Below are 22,183 nucleotides of genomic sequence, written 5' to 3'. Positions count from 1 at the left end.
CCAAAATTTCTCAGGAGATAAAAAGGGTGAGGGTAAAAATTTGGAACTGGTGGGTTGTTAGATTTGGAGGAACTGGAGAAGACAAAAAAAGAAGAGAATAGAACTTAGTGTGTCTTAGAGTTGCAAATGGAGAAGGAAAAAAAGCACATGTTCATTCTTCAAACACTGAAGTGAACTTTACAAACACAAAACTATGCATTTGTAAATGCTTATGTTTGTAGAATTTCACATTCCAAATGGGCACTATGAGATACCAACCTAACCTCCCCCAATCTACCTCACAGCTTTCACCTATTTGATTCTAACTGGCTCCCAGAGAAATTCATCATTTCTAACCATCTTCCTTTTCCTTCCTTTCTGCATCAGGAAACCCCAGCACTCAGAAATTAACATCCTGCAGTCTTGCTGAGACTTCTCCCTCGCACCTCACACACATCCCAGAGTGCAGGAATCCAGAAATGGAGAGACATTTCTCTGTTTGTCCTATTCTCCAAAAATGGAATTAATCCTATTTGTCACTGACAGAAAGGCTTCCAAATATCCCTGGGTAATCCAGGATTTATAAAAAAATAAGTAGAAAGTAGCAGAATGTTTAGTATGTCACTGAAGTGAAAAATACAAATTTTAGAATGCTTAACACATAAAGATGGAAGAAAAAAAAGTGTAGCTTTTAGCTCTCCTTCTTCCTTCTTCTCCATGATTCTGCAGTTTATGAGAGCACAAAGAGTGATTAGTTGAAAGTGAGTCACAGTTTTAGCTACGTAAGTAGATATAGAAAACTTATTTGTTAATATATAAAAACAATACACATGTCTATTGTTAATAAAGTAAAAACAGATATAAAATGAAGCAGCTGTGTGGTTCAGGGTCATTTTGTGCCATCAGAGCCCAAAGTGTGCCAAGCTGTAGTGATTTGAACTTGTGTAGGAAGTCTAGAAAAATCTACCAAGTTTTGTGATAACATCCTAATAAACACGAGAAACAAGATCCTGACGAGCTTTAGAGCTTTCTTCTGACCCAGAAAACTGAGAGAAACGCAACTCCCCATGAGGGAATATCCCGAAAGACCTCAGCTCAGAGAAGCTGAGAAATCCAAGAGTAAAAAAAAAACAAAAAGCGCAGAAGAAGTGCAACAGAAAAACCCAAAAGAAGCCCCAGAGAGGAGAGATCCCCGGAGGAGAAGAGCAGGAAGAAGGCCAGCCCCAAGCCCTGTGGAGGAGAGTTACCTGGCAGGCAGTTGCACTCGAAGGTGAAGTCGCTGGTTTGGTGGCAGGTGCCCCCGTTCATGCAGGGGGACGGCGAGCAGGGCACGTAGACGCTCTCGCAGCGGTGCCCCGTGTAGCCCGGCCGGCACTGGCAGCGGTAGGAGCCGGGCAGGTTGACACAGGTGCCACCGTGCTGGCACAGCCCCGGCGTGCCACACTCATTCACGTCTATCTCACACTTCTGCCCGGTGTAGCCAGCCAGGCAGGAGCAGGAGAACTTATTCCCAGACACCGTGCAGGTACTTCCATTGGCACAAGGTTGAGATGTGCAGGCATCAATCCACTGGCATTCCTTTCCTTTAGGAAATCAAGGCAGGGTTGAATGGTTATTTCTTAATGAAAGGTTATTTCCGTGGAAAACAGCTTTTCTTTCGTGTTGCCTCTAAATTTTTACTGAACCAAATCTTTACATTGCTACAGGAAAACTGATGTCTGCATTTTACCGTATTATATCTGAAATGGAAATAAATTTGTGGTTACACTATGAAGTCATTAACCAGGTTGCAGCAAGATATATAGAATGTTGTGATTTATAAAATCAACCTGAAGTCATATTACACACACCAACAGTCACCTCCCCTTCAAGAATGAAAGGAATAAATTTTCATGCCACCCCTCAGGCATCAAAATATTGTTTTCCCATAGAAAGATTCTGCTGGCCAAATTTGCTGCCTGTTTTTGGGTTTTTTTCTAGAAACTAGACTCTGAATTCAAAGTGCAACAGCCACTTCAGAGTAGTTTCTGCATTCAGTTTTCCCATGTGGACAACCCCACAATATCCAAATATTTTTCTGCTTACGTGTAAAGGGTAGGGAGTCTGATTCCCCATTCCCCTTTGCTTTTTTTGGTCATGAAGTCATTTAGACTTCCTCTCATTTCCTGTGCTGGAGCTAGAAAATCTGAGAGCGTATTACAACTGCCCCAGAACATTCCAGGGCGAAGCTGTTCCCAAAGGAGGGGGTCTGGAGGCACAAACGCAGAAGCCCACCTGTGAAACCGGGAAGACAGACGCACTCGTAGGTGTCCTGGCCGTGGGGGTGACAAGTGCCTCCGTTCAGGCAGGGCTGGGACACGTAGCACAGGTGAGATTCTGAGTACTGGCATTCCTCCCCCGTGAATCCTGGAGCACACCTGCACGTTGGTTTTCCTATCAGGGATGCAGCTTCACAGGTCCCCCCGTTCTTGCAGGTGTTGCTCTCACAGGGGTTCCTGTACTGACAGTAGTCTCCAAGAAAACCTTCTCGACACCTGCAAGAGAGAAAAAATGAATTGCAGCGCTCCCACCTGAAGCCCTGCTGCTCTGGGAAGATTCCAGGAACGAGGTCCCATGGCCACCAAAAGTCTTAAAGTTCGCAATAATTGATGGTGACACTAACAAACCTAAGGGCTGACGTCACAAGCGTAACAGGGATTTCCTGTGGGACTGTCTCGAATGAGACCACTGGACTCTTGAGTGCAAATGGTGAAATCGCTCATTGCAAAATCAATGCCACATTCAATCGGAGCCGTATCAAATGCAGAACCTCGCTTTTGCACTTCCCTTCAAAACTTCAGCAGAGCCTGAGCGTTAAACAACTGCTGAGTAACAACCCCTTGCACCTACTCCCATACTAACCCTTTGTTAGAGGAAAACCGAGCAGTTTAATAAGGCATTAACACCAGGTATTATCCATCTTCCGAGAATATTTATACAAACATCGTACAAACGCAGCGTCTGGGGAGCTGGAGATGTGCAGCAGCTCTGTCTCCACCAGGCTCCCGTGAGACAGGAATACTGCTCCATCCTCCTGCTGATAAGTGCATCTGGGACTGGGACTCGCTCAAGCCTGCACTCAAATAGCAACACAAGCGCTGCACTCAGGTCTCCCACGCCCCTGGCGAGCACCCGAACGACAAGGTCATTGTTCCTCTGTCTCCCACAGAAAAACGAGTACACACACACTATCTACAAGCAGGGCAGTATTTTATACAAAGATCTCCAACTGCAGAATAATTGCAGTTGCTTCTCTCTAACCTAAACTTATGTCAATACAGTCTGACTACGCTTGTCAGCTGTAATCCATCTTTTAACTGGCCTTTGTACTACAGATTTACCATTTAACTTCCAGAGACAGAGGATCCAGGCAAGCAAGCCTGCAAAGCCCACCTCTGTGCCCCCCCAGTTCCATTTAATTCTAGCAGGTAGCAGAAAGCTGCAAGGCTACACACTGGATAAAAATAACACCTAACACAGCACAGACCCCTTGCAGCTCTCTGCTGTAACCTATGAGTAAACCAAGATTCAGCCCATGAGAACCACATATTTCATAGTAAAAAAAAGCCCAAAAAACCAAAACAAACCAGAGGTGAACATCAGATATGTTTTGTTCCAGATGAGGAAAGGAAAAATTATTAAATCAGTGAGTTACTCTTATCTGAAGGGAGGAGATGCCAGCTATAAGAAATACACAAAATCTATAGTCCTCAAGCAGGAATGTAACAGTAAAGGGATTGTTAGAAAATGTTTTTTTCCTTATGCACTTTAAAGTAGTGGAGATTGGAGGGGGAAAAAAGCAAAACCACATAAACAACAACAACCACCACCATCAAAAAAACAAACCAAAACCAAACCAAACCCATCACAACAAAACACCACAAATAACCAGACAGGATCTGAAAATCAAAGAATGGACATGAAGTTGTGTTTTAAACAGAATCCTACAGCAATCTGCCTTTGTTCCTATGCTATTCAACACATCTATTGATTATTAACAAAGGAAAACATCAATGCTGGTCAAATATGCAGGTAGAAGATAAGTTCTCAACAGAGAGAAGGTAGTCAGCACCCAAAATGTGCTTTAGCACTGCAAAGTTATACACCTAGAAACAAAACACATAGGGCATCCCTCCCAAAACAGGGAACTGAGCTGGGAACAACACACTTGCTCTGGGAATTCCTAACAGCCAGAGAAATGTGAATTCCTAGCGTGGCAGTCCAGCCAGGAATACTTTACATGTACAAACAGCAAATATCAAGCAGGAATAAATGAGATTATGCTACACCTGATAAATGCTTGGTACAGCCACTGCATCAGTTCTGGTGCTTGCTCTTTAAGAGGGAAGAGCTCAAATGAATTCAAAGAAGCCAACAGTAATGATTAATAGAAAACTCTGGCCACAATGAAAAGCTCAGGTGGCTCAGTCTCTTTAGCAAAGGGAACAAGACATTTAATCAAAAGCTCCAAGTGTCCACTATAAAACACAGATTTAACAATAATTCCCAGCATATAACAGAACTGAGAATTTAAAACTTTAAGCTAGATGAACTCAAATTAGAAATAGGGTAGTATCTTTATTTTCAGACCCAGACTTATACACAGTCTCTCAGCAGCAGAGGGGAACAATGCATTTAAGGTTGTAGTGGAATTTCTCCATCACTCATGCTTGTTTAAAAGAACACCAGGATTGGCTGTTTGAGGGAGAGTATGCACGCTAGTGCAAACAAAGCTATTCAGAGAGGTTATTATCCAAGTTAGGCAAGGGGTCATTACTAGATGACCACAACTGTTTTTTCTCATGTTAAAAATTATTAACTAGCTTTAGCCATATGTCTAAAGCAGGAAAGTCATATGTGCGTAATTGTAATTTACCGCTGTCCACACCCAAATTAGGCTCCTTTCACCATACCTTAATACTTTCAACTTCATAGCCAAGAACAGAGATGAAAGGAGAGATTTTGCAGGGCAAGGCAGGATTAATAAAGTTACAGAAAGCAAATCCTAAGACAATAGCAATGCATAATAGCCTCTGCCTCCTGTGCCGTCTTCGGTTAAGAGCCCAGGGCCGTGGGTCAGTGTGAGCTGCAGCCACATCACACGAGAGGCACTCTTGGGCTATTCTGGGCCTGAGCCACACGGGCTACAGCCTTCCTTGAGCATCCAAAATCTCTCCTTGCTCCAGCACGGCTTTGTAGGAGCTGGATCCCATGGAGGGCTGGCAGGCAGCAGAGACAGCTGTGCCAGGAGCTGGAGCACTGCTCCACTCCCACGGCATCCGAGCCTGCACACCGAGTGCAGCCTCTGCTCAGGGACCCTCTGGGCAGCCACAGCTAAACCACGTCTCTGGGCATCCATGTGCAGCTGGCTGTGTGAAGAGGAGCTGGACTTCAGTCCCAGGAGCCTCCCCCAAGGTTTGGTTTTGGGGATTTCTCCCGGTTTCATCAGCACACCAAGCTCCTCAGACAGCACAGCACAGGCGCTTGCAGCTCTTTACCACGAAAGAAGGAGCAACAAACCAGAGCTTCACAGAACCCCACCCAGGCCATGCCATCAGAAATCCTCCAACACCACCCACTCCACCAGCAGCTACAAAATAAACCAAAACACACCTAGAATTTCAGTGCTAAAGCGCTTTTTCATTGAAAGGCTGTAAAGCAAACCAGAAATCCTAGAGGAACATTTTGTGTTTTGTCCACAAGTAAATAAACCCCCAAACCGTGTCTTCTCTCCAATCCCCAACACTCAGGGACACTGGAAGGTGCATTTAACAGTTGCCCCCAGCCAAGTGGGAGAAGGGAGCCTAAACACTGATTAAGAGTATTGCTGGTATGAGTGAAGAGGAAAGCTGAGATATGTGCTCTGAGACAATCATCACCCACAAACAGCCCAGCATTTTGTACACAAATGTTCTGGTACAAAGTTGAAGAGCACTCCAAGACCAGGCTTGTCCTGGTATCTTCTATCAGAAAAACATGAGGGAGGGCTCCCAAAAGGGAACAGCAAAACCTCTTTCAACTTCAGCTCTTTTTATTTGGAAGAAGGAACATGCCTGCCTGTGGAGAGATGGTAGGTCAGGTACCCATGGCCCTCGTACCCAACATTTTCTTCTCCTCCTGGAGAAGTGCTTGGTCACAGAGCTATGCAATTTTGCCCTCCAGCAATTCAGTGCAATCCTTTTTCAATGTTAAAGAATAAAAAACCTACGGTTCAGATCTTCAACCATGTCTCCCATCATCAACATCTCTAGGCACAAATACTAGTAATTTAGCTCTAAATGTTGGTGTAGACAAAACTGCAAATATTTGCCCCTGATTCATGTTGGGCACCACATTGTTCTTCTAAAACCAGAGGCAAACACTGAAAACATGCAGTCTTAGCCCAGACTTTTTTAAAGGATATGATTAAACTCAACAGCAGCTCCAGCTTCCCACCACCCCTGCTCTGCTCTCATCCCAACCTACTCTTTCAAGTTTTCTTTAGGAGAGGAAAAAAACCCCACTTGTCTACAGAGCAGCTTAAAATTGTAGCAGCTTGTGTCAGCTCCAAATGACATGCTCAGAACAGGAAACCAAATCTTTTCCAAATAAAAGCCACTGTATCTCCTCAGTTTTCCATCTAACACTCAGAAAAAGAAACAGGAAGATGGAGTTTGTTCTGGCACTTTCTGGAAGCACATGAGGTCTCTTAACCTACTTCAACAGGAATTTAATCTTTTAAGAACAAATTTCACATACAACTTAATTCAAATCATGATTTCTGAAAGCTAGAGAGTTTGAAATGGGAAAATGTCCTGTGGGCTGCATCAGCTATGCAGCTGCTTCTAATTAAAGCTTCTCCTTTACTCTCTCTGGGCTACTTTCCAGCACAAATACTTTAGAGCTCAGCCTTTTTTTTTTTTTTTTTTCCCCCTCCTCCTTTTCAGCTCCAGCCTGCATTTGCCTTAGCTCAGGCTCTCATGGAGCTAAACAAGAGACGTAGGAACAAAACGAAGGTATTTATCCAAATTTGAAGTATCCACAAATCCAGAGAGCTGCATTCACTCTAACAACCTAATGCTGCAAATCCAAGTGGAAGGCTCACAAAAGCTGTGCTTTTGGCTCTTCTGCCACAGAACTACATCAAAGCTACCTTCCAAAACTTAGCTCTCTCCTGCTTTCAATAGACTTCTATTTGAAAAATATGTCTGGTCTGTTGGAAAAACTTCCTCATGTGCTGTACTATATTTGCCTGGGCACAGTCATAAGATAGTCTCTTCAAATGCACCTTATAGACAATTTTAACCAGACTTCCAGATGTCTGATGTTCATGGGAGTTTTCTACTCGGGCCCATGATATCATCTGGAGATGCACAGAAGAAAGCAGATGGTTTTAATTTAAAAAGAGAAGGGAAGAATTTCCTCGTAGTCCTGTTTCTCCCCCCCTCCAGCCCAACACTCCCTCCACTTTGACTGGAAGATGCTTCACCGAAGAGGGAAAAAAATTCTGTCTGATGACTAAACGTGAGAAGGGTCCCAGCTATTTCGTTACAGATTTTAACCAGACTTCCCTCTGGCTCCTGGGTTCTGACTCCCACACCTACACCTCCTCTCAGGAGGGAGAACAGGATTCTCTGGTTAGCTTTACAAACGCTCCTTCCCATGTCTCAAGGCGCCCATTTATGCGTCATACATTGAATGCAAACGATGGGATGGGACGGCCCTCCCTGCCCTGCCTTTAAAGCAGCACACAGCTATTGTTCCCAGCCCACAGAAAGTGCCTCTGCAGAGCTGCTCCACAGTCTGAGCAGACGAGGTTTAGTTTGGCTTTTTCTGCCCATCACAAAAGAGGAGCTCTCGGTGTGTGCAGGTAACTCACAATAAAATAATTACCACTGAAAATCACTACTCTGTTCCCAGAATCTAAGCTAGCAGTGTGTGTACTCTCCCCTTTTTCCTCTGCTCTGGTCTCAAGGGTCTCCTTTAACTTCTGAAAGGAGACAGAAGGAAACAGAAAAGGGCAGACCATTCTCAGAAAGGGACAACCTTTCAACTTCTGCATTTAGCCTCTTCTGGAAAACTCTCAGACCTCATCCTGCTACAAGGTCTCCTATGGGTATTCCCCATTCACTACCCTAGGAGTGATTAGTCTCTCGAGACAGATCCTAAGCAGATATCAGCTGCAGTCTCAGAAGCAGTTCTGCAGTCTTGGATCTTGCCTTCAGCCCCAGAAGTCCTCTTAAATCCAAGTTAAAATTCATTTATGAAGATCCATCTTGAAGGAAAGGTAGGTGAAAAGCCTTGCAAGGGAGTTGAAATTACTGGCAGCTAGAATTAGGATAGAAGCCCCTTACTGCCATGCCATTGCTGCTTTGAGTTCAGTATTTTTTAGAGGTTGCCAGTCCACACATAAGACTGTTTTATGCTATGTGAAAGGTGCACAAACTTCAGCACACGGCGAGAGAAGCCCTGCTCACTGGAGAGACAGAGGCACACAAAGCTGTACAAACCCTGGAGCTTGGGGCATGAAAGGCTGCGCTGAAGGAGGCTGAATTTTTGGCTCTCCAGCCTCCCCACTTGACTAACCACAGCTTTGAGGTTTTTTTACACCATCAGGAGCAGCAGAAGACCTCAGTGTTAAAGCAGTGCTTGGTTTCACAGAGGCACAGCTATCCCTTCTGGATACACAAATCACAACACTCCTAAAGACGAAAATTCAGTCGGCCAAGCCTGCCAAGCACAAGAAATGGCAAGGACCAGTTTCCTCCCTAAACCTTGCAGCACCCCTGTGTCAACACCCTTCCCACTTCTGCTTCTCTCCCTGCCACTGGGGTGGGAAGTTGGGAGAGGCCACAGCTGTGGCACACGGGGAAATCACTTAAGAGCCTCTGCTCTAGGGCCCTGCCCCATTCCAAGCAGAGGCACTGCCCAATCCAGCATCCCCCTGCAGCAGAGCAGATCCCTGTGCTCAGAAAGCAGCAGGCAGCGATGCCAAAATCCCTGCTCTGCTTGTCCTTGAAACAGCTCCCTGCTCCCAGCCTGCTGCAACTGCAGGAACGCTGCAAAGTTCACAGCACTGCCCCATGGACTCTTCCCACTGCTGCTTCCCACTCATCCAGCAGCAGGGAGACGAGAAATTGCTTCGCTGTGATGGTCACAATCAGCACTAAGCAACGGCTTCTCTTTGGATATGAGAGGATACAAGAAGGCTCCCTCGTGTTTGACACCTCAATGTGTAAAAGGCTGCCTGGAGATGCTTGGAGGGGAAAAACAAAAAAAACCCCACCCATCACAGCAACAAAACACCCATCACAGTGCAAAGCAAAGCCAAACTCCAAACTGAACCTGCCTTTTGTCAAAGCAGGACCAAGAAAAGTTTGGAAGGACGGGTCCCCTTCAGTGCTGCTGCAGACTGACATATTCTGTGGAGTAAGGCCTTCACCCTCACCATGAGAGCCGCTGAATGAGTCTGGAAGAGAGCTCTCACACACAAAAAAAAAACAGCTTTGGAAGATGCAAACACAGGAATGTGTAATTTTCTAAATATAAAATCAAGGTCAGAGGAGGTCAGTAACTTTATCGAGCAGTGGCACAGGATGACAGCCGTGGGCCAGCAGCGTCACCAGGGGAACAGAGCTACTTAAAGGGCGCTCGCAAGAGCAATCTGATAAAGCTCCAACCCCGGCTTCCTTACAAGGGTCACAACCACTGTTCCCATAACAGATGCCAGATGCACCACCATAACAGTTTCCTAGCAGAAAATCAGCTTTCTCTTTTAATGCAGTAGATGCCACAGGATTTCCAGATGAAGGAAAGTGCTTCAGCACTACGCTGCCGGGACAAATATCCCGACTAGGTGTTTTGTTATCGGTGCTTACTCATATCTTATCACATTTGGTTATTGCTGAGGCAGGTTCTCCCTCAGCAGTTCACCTAGGAGACAGCAAGACTGACTGGATGGCCCAACCACACACTACAGCAAACAGCTCAGCCAGGAGGAGGTACAGAAGGAGGAAGAGAGCCTGTTATAACAACTTATTGCCCAGCAGAGGAAGTACTGCAGATAACTTAAAGAAAGTGGAAGGGGTGGAGATGCTGCTAATCATTGAGAGATCCTGCAGACTTACAAGCCAAGCCACTTGCTTTAGTAATAAATTCAATTTCCTGAGCAAAACATTTCTGCTTTTTCAACCATCAAAAAATTCAGAAAGTCATTTAGGTTACTAAACCTGAGAGAAAGTTCCCCTATTCAGAGTTCCTCATAGTGCAGGAAAGGAAAAAAAAAAAAAAAGTTAAAACCAAAACAGGATGCTAACAATCAGCTTGCTAAAGGTAGAGACTTTACAACTGAGGTGGGTTTTGCTACTTTTTTCCTTCCTTTCTGCAAAATAAGTATGCTTGAGCCAGGACTAAAAGACACTTACTAATCTCTGTATACAGCTCTTTGTTAGCCTTTCCAATTAATACAGCACCTGCAAAGCAACTGAGCTGTTTCTTGAAGGAGGGGTTGGTTTAAAACCTGCAAGAACACTTTGCACAACAAGGAGGAAGGCAACATTATTATTATTATTATAAACGTGTGCTAAAAAAATGTAACAGTGGTCAAAGCTGCCATTGTGATGTGGGAAATGCGTCAAGATCTGAACTGCACTACAAACAGTGCAGAAGTTAATCAGATGAACCAACTCAGGCTGTAAAAATCAATTGTTAAGACATGGAACATGCAAGTTGGAGAGAATGTCCTGAGGAAGGTAAAAGCAGCACCAACACCAGGACCAGTCTTGTTTATTACCTTTGTTGTGACCTACAAACTTTGACTCCAGACTAACATGCTTAAGTACACATCAGAAAAGTCTACAAAAGACACTTATTTCTTGTTGCAGTCTCAAAATACAAGTGAAAAGCAGGAAAAGCTCCTGCTCTCTTTTCAGAGATGCAGCTCCTTTAAGCTGACAACAATCTAAAAGCGTGGAAAGGAAAAGAATAGGAAGCAGCAAGAGTTAGAAATTTTAAAAGACACTTACAAGGAATAACAAGTTACATATTTGCTTTTCTGTGGCCTTTCTGCACATCAGGTATTGATTTGAACCTGAGGAGAACCTCAAATTAGATTATGATTTCCCCTTTGTGTGCCACAGGTGCAATTTAAGTACATTGAGCTCTGTGTACCACATTAATAGAGAACTAAAGGTTGTGGTTAGGGAAGTTGCAAGTATGGAGAAGTGTGAGGAGCAGAGCTCTGTTAGCCAAGCTAAACCAACAGGAGAAAATTCACTAATATTTAAAGAATGCTGCCACTAAGATAATGTCTTAGCATGCTAGAAAATGACACAACTTGAACTGTTGAAGTAAACAACCCTAAGAAAATAATCTGGTTACTGCAGACATAGTAAATTAACCCAGCCAAACAAAGAGGATTCATCTTCTGGCAAAATATCACTTCATTAAAAAAAAAATAAAAAAAAAAAATTCTAAGTACTGCAGTTGGAAAGGTGAACTGCATTTAAATAGATGTGATATTCTCCAGATAAAACACACCCTGCCAAAGCCCCTGCTGATGAGCTTCCCATGCAGCAACAAAGTGAAGATGGGTGCCAACATCTACCAAAATCAATTTATATGATGCAAACAAATGTGGATGTTTGGTTGTGGGGGGTTGTTGGTGTGTTTTTAGCATCTCACAGGTATTACTTGCTCTCAAGCAGCAGAAGGGAATTGGCACACTTCAGAGTGCAGAATAGTTCTGAAAAACCTCAAAAATATTTAAATTGAGGCTGGAGCTCTACAAAGCAAGGTGAGCTAGAAGATGGGGAGCAAGTTTCAACTTAGCTTGTGGGTCTGGAAACAAGGTTCAGAGTTTACCTCTGTGATGGGTTTGGCCTCAGTTCCCAACCTAGTGCAAAGACATCCAACTGACAAGACCCAAACCCAAATACTGAACAAGAACCCCAAATTTTTACAATACAAAAAGCTAGCACACATGAACTAATGCATCATAAAGAAACACCAACTGTGCTAAAACTGTTATGCTGAAAGAACCCAGTAAGGAAATCTTAAAAATTCGTATTTCCTTTCTGGTTAAGGTCCTGAAGGAAAGAAAATGGTTAATTAAAATGATTAGAAATGAAACCAACTTACTTGCAATATCCTGTACCATTTTGATACGGAATGCACTTTCCCTCATTAACACATGGCTTGGAGTCATCCATACACTGCAGAGCTGAAAGGAAAGAAAAGAAAACAACCATCAAACCCGTAGCCACAATACATGTCAGGTCAAAGCTTCGTTAGCGCGTTCGGGGGAATGAAAATTTTATAGGACTGGAACAAAAACAAAGGCATTATCACATAGTTTAATTTCATCTCTGGCAGCATCAAAAGAGCCAGACTGAAAGAGGAATCAAATACAGATTTGTTCATCAGGCAACCAAATCTTAACAGAATTTCTTTAAGGTAGGTTTTCAAAGCAAAGTGCGCAGTAATTTCAGCAAGCTCCAAAGACGTTCGTGTCAGCACCTGAGTACTTTGGGTTAAGTGTCCTCAGTTACTACTTTCTGATCAAAATTCTGGACCGAAATACAAAGCAGCTAGTCCTAAGCCTTCTTAAGAGAATATTTTGCCTCAAATCCTTTCCTTCTTTTTGACTATCTCTAGGGGTACCTGGCACTGAAACAGAAGCATCTGTCCCTTGTGAATGTCACCAGCAATCCAGAATTTGCTGCAACATGTACAGTTGTGGCCCTCTGATTTCAAGTGGAAAACACCAGAGCTGTTAACAACTTTCAGCAGGGAATCTGGTATTTCTAAGGAGATGCTCTGTAACTCAAACTTGATGTTTTCACCAGCGTGTTTTTAAAAAGGAATTAAGTATGACATAGCTCAGGGCCAGTCAGTTTTTATCCAAGTCCACTGGAAGCCCCAGTGAGGTCTGTCCTGGTGGAACCTCCAGCTCTGGCAAATGCTTTGCCCTTCACAGGGACCTGAAGCAGCACTCGGTCCCTGGCTGCTTCCAAAGTGACCAGAAGGGTGAGAACTATGGAAACTCTGCAAGAGCAGAGGGAGCTTTGGAACCACAAAAATGGAGCCATTCCACAGCCTGCCATTTGAGTAGCACCAAACTACCAGGTAAAGCTCTCAGAACCAGATCACCTGGCTCCTGCCCTGAACTTCTCCACAGACCAAGAAGTCAGGAGCTCTTCCCAGCCTCCAGTTCTGTCTCCTGGCCCCAAACTTGCACACTTCCATGCCTTTAGGGACCCCCTTTGCACAGCCTTATTGCATTTGGAAAAGCCTTTAATGAAAGGCACCTGAAGCCATCAATAATATCCAACCACCTAAACTGCCCACTTGTCAGCCAGCTGTTGTAGGCTTGACTGCCCCTCATTTTATTTTTTTTTAAGGATGGTTTCCTTTCCTCAAGTGGCACTAAATTTTCAATACAAACTCTGCAAGGGGCATCAGGGAAAGCTGGTCCAAACCACCACTGATACGCTGGTGACTGAGGAATGGGACTCAAGAGTTAACACAGCAGTCCCACTTAGATCTCCCTGCAACCCAACCAAATTCAGTCCAGCAACTGGACAGCTTGGAACAGACTCTGGTTCTGCTGTCCAGGGCTTGAAGTGTTATTTCTCAATAACCCTGGAGCACACAAACAGGTCACACGCACTACGAGGCACTATAGGAACGCTTCACGCTTGCAATCCCTATGGAGAACACAGTTAAATTAAACCCAGCTCCCCGGGAAAGTTATCAGTGTTTCCCACAATACAAGTATGCTTATTGCTGCTGACTGCTGATTTCTGAAAAAGGGGCACTTGCATGGTGCTGCTTCTGCAGAGCTCTCAGGAAATGTACAAAATTCCACTGGGAGCCCCTTTCAGATAACCCCTGAGGTCAGGGTTACCCAGCGACAGAAATATGAAGGCGGATTTTGCACGGCATTCCCCCCCACAGCGGGCACCTGTCTGACCATTTCTATCCCATTTAACCGCAACGTCCACACGGCCTCGGCTCCAAACTTCATCTGCTGCTGTCTAACACCACAGCAGCTTGTTTTCACAGCAAGGATTAGCTCTAGTTAGCGGGGCTGGGTTCCACCGTGTCCGAGACAAACTGCTCCGTGTCCAAGGGAAATCCCAAAAGGGATTCCGACGGCTCCCACCACCCAGGGACACGGAGGAGGGTTAAAGCCATCCGTGCCACGTTTCTGAGAGCCAGGAGGGGAACCAGCCTCGCTTGTTCCCACCTCACCACCTGGAATTTCCATTCTTTTCACACCCTTCGAGCCAGTGAAGCAAATACTCAGAGGATTACTTCTTTTGTGCTCGTGCTTTCAAACACGAATTTTGTAATCCCGTCGAGTACCCGCGTCCCCAGAGAGAACTGAGCAGTTGATTTTGTAACCCACGTAGTAAAAGCTTAACCAGCACTTGGCCAAAAACACCTTCCAGCACAGCCACAGGGAGGGGAACCAGAGGCTGATGGCTCACAGTAAGGATCCCAACCAAATATTCCAATTTGGTTTGCTAAGCCAAATATGGACACAGCAGAGAGGCATTAACAAAGTAATGATTAATTTTCCTTTTTGGAAATAAATTTTTGACAAATTATTCCCACCTTGAACTGCTGTTTAGCAGGTCATTAAACTACTATCAGCCTTTAGAGTTCTTTCACAGAGACAACGGGACAATAAACTTTTAAATATATATTTTGTCTGTACTATTTCGGATGTGAAAGAAGCTAAGAAAACAAATGCAAAATTGATTTGTACTTTTTCAGCTTTAGACTGAATAGAAATACTTTGAAATGCAAGTAAAGCTGAAGTCAATGTAAATGTAGCCATACTCTATATTAAAATAAGTATTAAAGAGTCATTTGATTTCTCTTGGAAAAAAAAGAAATCACAAGGGAAATAGAAGACTACAGTTCTCACAGTAAAATTAGCATTTCTGTGCACAAAGCACTGCCTTCCTGTATTTCACTAGATCTTTCATAAAAATTTCACAACACATGCAAAAGCAAGGCATTTCAACACGAATCACTTCAAAAGCTACTTCTCTGCTCCTCTACCACGTTGTGCTCGAGAGTTAAAAGTGCCAGAAATTACCTTCTACCTCAGCCAGCGTAAAAAGTTTGTTTTGCTGCATGCAGTGTGTGAACTGGAAATACTCTGGGGTGTGTGCAGCATGAGAGAAGGCAGCCTTGCCTGGAGAAGATAAAGCCACTTTTCTAGAAGCCATTTATAGACAGCATCAGCACATTGTCAAGGCTCTGACAGCTGCTTTTGACAGTTTTCTTCTGTGTTTAACACAAACAAAAATGGTGATTTGTTGACTGGTTTTCTGGGCTTGCAAAACCACCGAGACTGCCAGAAGGTGGGTTAGCCTCAGGAATTTTAGGTGTGTTACAGGGATATTGGGAAGACAGCCCCTGGTTTTCAAAAGATTGTTTCTCATGGAGAGGGCAGGCCATTCCAGAACAGGGTACCAAATTTCCAGCAGCCACTGCAGCCAAGGTCGAAGGACTTCTCAGAAAGGCTCCTTTCCTTCTCAGAAAAGGGCAAGAGGAGCATTTTCAGTGATGCTACCCAGCCTGGAGTCCACACCAACCCTCACACACGCCTGCACTGAGATGCAAAATCTAACCTGACATTTAACATCCTACACCAAGACTATTTCCCAAGGCCAGAGGGAAAATCAGACAACCACGGCTGTAAAAGGAGCACAAGATACACTCTAGGGAACGCTGAGATTTTCGACATCCAAATCCAAAGCTCACAACTGGGGCACAATTATGCCTAGATTTAGTTTTTCTTTTTGGCTAAAGAGACTGTTAAAATCTAGGGGGAAAAGAAAAGTTTTGTTTCTGCCTCAGTGTTCTTTACGATGCCAAGATGATCTGGATGCTGTGATTTGGTTTCCACACTTCATTTGCCTACTATGAATTCAAATATTTTCTGGGCTATAAAATTCAGTGAAATAGTGTAGGATTAAGATCAGCAGCTGTGTCAAAGTTCAGGTTTTAGGAGAACTTTGCTAGAGGGAAATCAAGCCATAGCCAGAGCAAATCTGAGAGTCTGTAACTACCCAAAGGAAAGTAATGCCAATAAGTAATGCCCGCAAGTTCAGAAAAAGTCAAGCAGAAATAGACATGAAAAATACCAAAACAATTAATGCTGTGAGAAAGAGGCGCTCTAAAGTTGATTTCCTGTAGCTTTGTTGGTTATCCTGCATCTCAGAAGGTGCAGGCTCTGACCAGAGGTTTTATTTTAAACAAAGGGAGAGCAATGTCCTGGCAGAGAACACAGCTGAGCTGCTGGTACAGCTTTCTCCTTGGGAGGACACTGCATGTGCCTCTCTCCTCTTTCTGTCCACAAATGTTTCATTATGTTCATAGAAACTCAGTATCAGAACCAAGACTTTTGTCCTACGTGGTTATATCTTGCACATAGGTTCAAAAGCTCTCTTGTGGGAGTGGGTGGAAAACAACCTACTTGAATGCAGAAAGAAAAGTCAAGCTAAAAACACATTTAAAAGATTAGACAGAAAATAAGGACAAAACAGGTCTCTATAACCTTTATTCACTCAGTGAATTTTCTGTCTCGATTGAGATTCATGAGAAACAGCCTGTCAGTTCAACTGTGCTACCCATTATGTACGAAGGGAGAGGAGGAAAAAGGATTTGAAGCCCTCGAACAACAGCAACACAAGACGCATGGAAAATCCCATGCTCTGGGTTGCTTGTCAGAGGTGGATCAGCCCTGAAGAGAACAGCCATCAGCATGGCCAGAAACACCAGTTACACAACAAATCAAGGGGGTCTCAAATTCCAGGGGAGAGAAAGACAGCTGCTGATTCCCTTCAGGAAAAACAGGGCGTGAAAAAAGCAGTTAATGCTGAAACATGAGGTATGCTCTGCAGGAAGGTCCTCTGTGTGCAGAAAGGGGCAAAATGCTTCCCCAGCAGCACAACACACAGCTGCTGGAAGAGCTGGAAGGAGAAAGCAGCACTGCACATGTGGAGAGAATACCCAAAGATAACCAAATTTTGGAGGAAAACCACAAAGGACTAATTATGCTGTCCACTAACCTCAAGAGATTACAGGTCCGGTGAGATTGTATAGCAGGGAAGAAACCACTGGTAAATATCAGCTAGCTGAAAATAGGAAAATAGCTTTTTATTTTTTTTTTTTTCCTGAAGAACACATCATCCTATGGCAGGCATGTGGAGGGGGAAGGAAGCAAAAAATCCTTACTCTGAAAAAGCAGTAAATTAGCCTTATACTCAGCTCAGATTTAGAAACCATTAACATTTGGGGAATTTAAACAAGCTGACCATTTTGTACTTCACATACTGAGGGTAGTAGTTAAAGGCAAAGCTTGTCTACAGGGCATGGAAACAGTCTGTAAAGTGAATTACTTTAATCAGATTAAGACACCTCCACTGTTTTTACACACAAAAGCCTGAAATCAATTGGATAATGCAAGACTCATCAACTGAGAAGCTAAGCAGAGCTCAGAGAAGTGTGCAGGCACTCAACCCTGTACTTTTTGGGAGAGAAAACTTTAATATCTAAACTGGTTTGCTTCACTGATGCTCTAGGCAAGCACAAAAAAATTCAAAAAGTAAATATTTAAGTGGATTTCTGAAGAACAAGCCTGTAAACGTGAAGAAATTCTGCTTTAGAAATTCATCAGGTTTGTTGTTTGTTTTTTATTTTTAATTTGAGGATGCCAACAGCAAATCTGACTACACAAAGCTCTGGGACATGCAGAACTTCATGCCCTGCCATCATCTGGTTCAAATTTCCCTTCCAAACACCTAGGACCAGCAAAAAACTACTAATTAACCCTCCTATGAGCAGAGCTGGGAACCATCCTGTAGATTCACAGGTAGAGTTGAAGTCTTTCATCACTGGGGTCTTAGGCACAGAAAGCTGCAGGAACCCTGATATTCATAACAGATGCAGCTACAGTTCATGTGACAGCACTGCTGCTGAAAAACTATTGATAAAAACTCACTTTGTAATAGATACTAAATAAATTTAGAATTTAGGATGAGCTTGAAGCACAGCTTGAAAGTCTTTCAGTCACCGTATTCTCCATCTCCAGCTACTGTTCTCTGCCTTCCTCCATTTGCAGTTTTCCAAACAAAGCTAAAATCCAGAACTGCAACATAAAGCACTTAGTTAGGAGTAAAGGAAAAAAAAAAAAGTTTTCAACAAAAAAATGTAGGGAAGGCAATTAAAGAGCTGAAGAGGTATTGGTGTTTCCATGGCAATCTGGCAGGCGGGAGCCATGCTCGCCTCTTCTCCCAAGTCTTCCGTCATTCTGCAGCACTAAATCTTTATTAATTTGAACGTTAAGCATGTCTGCCCGTGCAGAAATGTTATCCCAGAGCTTGTGCCGAGCAGAGCTTCCGCAGCCATCCAGGGTGATGTCAGAGAGACGAGAGGAAGGCTTGCTGCATGGAACAAACAGCAGACGCCCGTGCCATTTTGAGATACAAAGCTCTTTTTTCATCCCCATGGCAGTCTAAAAAAAGGACATGTGCCCTAGGAACAGACTATTTTCTAAACAGAACGAACGATTATTTCTGCAGATCTCAGATGACCCTGCTTGGAATGATATGAGCGCTATTTCTCCGAGGCAAGTCCTTGACTTCTGTTGGCAAAACGATTTCAAGTGAATTCAGAGAAACTGGGGACATAAAAAGTCCACAAAATGACTCTTTAACATGTGCTTAGGAAGGCTCTTTTCCCCACAAGGCGGATGATGTTTCCCAAAGAGGGGTGACAATAATCTCTGTTATCAATGCTCCACTGAAGAGTCACTAGCCAAGAGTATAAACTCAAAAGAAACGATGCTACACACCTGGAGCTACACTATTGTAACTGCTTGGTTTTGAAGCTAAGGAAGATAGATTCCCAGAAAAAAACAGGCTGCCAGAGTCCTGCTGCTGCTTTTCCACCTACTCCTCATCCTGGGTTCAAAGCCCAGCCACCCATACCCTCCCATGGCACAGTTTTGGAAATGGGAAAGCTCCAACAGGATCTATTGAAGGCAATCACCCACTTATTGCAACAGCAGCAAATTAAAAAAAAAGGGGAGGGAAGTAGCTGTGGAAGCTGACAAAAACCCAACCCATCCACTGAAAGAGATTCAAACGCCACCAGAGGCATGAGTCCTCCTTTCCCAAGGATTCAAGTCCTGAGAACACGAGCAGGAGGATCTTCACGTATTTCTAATCTGACTAAGTGATGCCCTGCAGGAAGTGATGCGAGTTACCCAGATTCTCATAAGGCTCCCTTTTGAAAGTCTAAATCGGCATCTTTGATAAGAACAAATTTGATAGATGGCAACACCTTCAAAATATCAAGTCAAACTTGCTCTCCCATAAGCAAATCCATATCAAGCACTGTCAGCGTTATCTGAAGCCCTCCAAATTTCACTGGGTGAATACTAAAGACCTCAAACTGCAGTCCACGCCAGCACAGCACCGATTAAAAATGGATTGTAACCTGTTAGAAACACGGGCTGGCAGGCAGCAGCAGCCTGGTGAGCACCAGAGCTAATGACAGCCGTAACTGGGGTGGGCTGGACAGCCAGGATCCCTCTGCCTCACCTGAAGAGAATGGTTCACAGCAATTATCAGGTAAGTGTCCTCACCAAAAGCGCAGGTGTTGCTGCCCCACCCCAGCTTACTGCACCTTCAACTGCAGCCCTTTGCAAAACTAAACTGGAAAAGCGAGTTGCTGCACCATGGGGCTGGCATGATGAGGCAAGGCTGAGCAGTCCAAACCATAGCGCTCCGTGCATCCAGGAGCCTCCTATTTATTGACCAAGAGGGCTGACATCAGGTACCTGCCCTCTCTTGCACAAGAGCATCAAGCCAGTTGAATATGCACCCGAAAATACCCTTTCGATGACTTCATCTTTCCCTTTCCCATTAAGCTGAGCCGCAGCTCCCACTCCCAGGGAGTGATGCTGACCAGATGCAGGGCAGTATCTCACAACAACAGGAGTCGCTTTCAGCCTGGATTTGTCATCTCTGCCTTTGTTCAGCACCGGGAAGAGATTTCACCCACAAAGCAGAAAATTCCTGCAGCATGGGAGGACCTCAGGTGTGAGTAGCCAGGCAAGTGACAACAGGCGATGCCACAGCTCCTTCTCTCAGCCCCTCAGGGGACGGGCCAGCAATAAGCTGCTAAATTGTTCATATGAAAGTACAGTTTCACTAAGTGGACACCACGTTTAGCCTTTGCAAAATTAATAGTTTGCCACCTTACTGGACTGTGTAAGCCATTTCCAGAAATGACGGTGCTACCATGTGCCACAAATCTGTGCTACCAGGAAAGCTGATTTCTAAGACACCTACCCCTGAAAGACCCTTTAATTTTTCTTTTGAACAAATCTAGCCAAAACGCATTTGTGAAATAGCTTTTTTAAACTCCAACCACATTCTCGCAACATATTAGCAAAACTAAATCCGCTTCCCAGAGGGGATTACTGGGAAAAAACCCAACAACATTTCTCCCAGGAGACAAATACTGACCATTTTTAATTTGACCATTTCAAAGTCAAAACAGATCGATTGACTGACCCAACTACTCTGCATCCAAACCAGCAAGAAGTGGTTAAAACCATTCAACACATTCCACTCCAAAACCATACTGAACAGCAAAGCTACTGAAAATAGCATTGTCTTGCTTGCTCATCCCTAAACAACTTCCACTAACAGTTTCTTCCATCGCTGCACTGTTCACAAGTCATCTGAAGATCAATCCAGCCTCTCGAGATCATAAAGAAGGAATGAGAAGGCACGCAATTAATCAATGACTGCTGGTCCAGCTTTAACGCGGTGAAAGACGGCACAAGCTTTACCCCTGGAGCAGGAGCTGCTGGAAATGCCATGAGATTTCCACCAGAACCCACCAGTTATGGCTATGAACCAGCGCTCCAAGACGAGCTTCAAGCATAATGCAAGAGGGCACAGTGACAAAAAGCGGCACTTCCCTCAGATGCGCACACATGGCTTTATCGCGCCCGCACTGATTAACAGCAGCGGGACACGCAGAGATTCTCTGCGTGTGCAGGAATGTCCCCAACAAAGGCTCGCTGCGCAGGTATGCGGAGCCACGGCCGCCGCCAGCCCTTCCCTCGCTCCTCGGAGCCCCGTTCCCCGCAGCCCCCCGGGACCGGGGCATCCCTCCCTGCCGCGCACGGCCGGCCCGGGCCGGCTTCCGCGGCTCCCCCGGGCCGGCGGCTCCCGGGCAGCGCCGTTCCCACGGGGCTCAGCCCGCCGCCGCCCCCGCCCGCCCGGGGGCCCGCACGCACAAGGCGCCGGCGGCCCCGGGCCCCCCGCGCGATGTCCCCGGCCGCGGGTGCCCTTCCCGGGCGGCGGCGGCGCGGGGGAGGCGGCGCGGCCGCCGGCGGAGAGCGGCCGGTCCCCCCCGCGCCGCCCCTCGCTCGGCGCGCCGCCGCAGCCTCCCCCGGGCGTCCCCCCGGCACTCACCGGCGGCGGGCTCGGCGCGGCGGAGCACGGCCAGCACCAGGGCGGGGGGCGCGGCGGGCGCGGGCCCCGCTCCGCGGGCCATGGCCACGGCCGCCCCCGCCGCCACGGGCTCGGCGGAGGGATCTGGGCGCCCGCCCCGCGCGGAGGGACACGGCCGCGCGCCCCCCCCCCGCTCCCCCCCCCGCGCCCCGCCCCGCCCCGCACGGGCGGCCGCCAGGGGGCGCCGTCCCCCGGGGACTGAGGGGCGGGGACGGGGCGGGAACCGGGGCCGGGCTGTGGGGATGGGCATGGGGGACATGGGGGACATGGGGGACATGGGGGGGGGACATGGGGATGGATGGGGGACATGGGGGACATGGGGGACAGGGGGGACATGGGGGATATGGGGATGGATGGGGGACATGGGGGACATGGGGGACATGGGGAACCGGGGCCGGACCCTGGCTATGGGTGCCATGGGGGCAGTGAGGGAATAGGGCTGCACCGTTTGGGATTGGGGCGATGGGGATGGGGAGTGGAGGGGAGGCAGTGGGGATGAGGAGTGGAGGCAGTGGGGATGGGGAGGGGAGGGGAGGCAGTGGGGATGAGGAGGGGAGGGGAGGCAGTGGGGATGAGGAGGGGAGGGGAGGCAGTGGGGATGAGGAGGGGAGGCAGTGGGGATGAGGAGGGGA

General features: G+C 45.9%; 1 protein-coding gene across 2 annotated transcripts in view; it reads right to left on the bottom strand.

The window, feature by feature from the left end:
- NOTCH2 (notch receptor 2) overlaps positions 1-21,615 on the bottom strand; it is an 84,452-nt gene extending 62,837 nt beyond the window's left edge. The window contains exons 1-4 of one of the 2 annotated variants that reach the window (XM_005528650.3): positions 21,513-21,615; positions 12,136-12,217; positions 2,254-2,513; positions 1,227-1,562 (exon numbers count right to left, since the gene is read on the bottom strand). In XM_005528650.3, the coding sequence (XP_005528707.2) occupies positions 1,227-1,562; positions 2,254-2,513; positions 12,136-12,217; positions 21,513-21,594 (760 nt within the window). In that variant the 5' untranslated portion in view covers positions 21,595-21,615. Of the gene's footprint in view, positions 1-1,226; positions 1,563-2,253; positions 2,514-12,135; positions 12,218-17,087; positions 17,106-21,512 lie in introns of those variants that run through there. The other variant, XM_014257566.2, reaches the window with a different exon arrangement.
- Between the last annotated feature and the right edge of the window lie 568 nt (positions 21,616-22,183).

Source organism: Pseudopodoces humilis, chromosome 10 (assembly GCF_049639895.1).
Source record: "Pseudopodoces humilis isolate 2021_Gansu_Grassland_sample_001 chromosome 10, ASM4963989v1, whole genome shotgun sequence".
NCBI lineage: Eukaryota > Metazoa > Chordata > Aves > Passeriformes > Paridae > Pseudopodoces > Pseudopodoces humilis.
The sequence above is the reverse complement of the archived record's forward strand: the minus strand, read 5'-3'. Positions and strand labels throughout refer to the sequence as shown.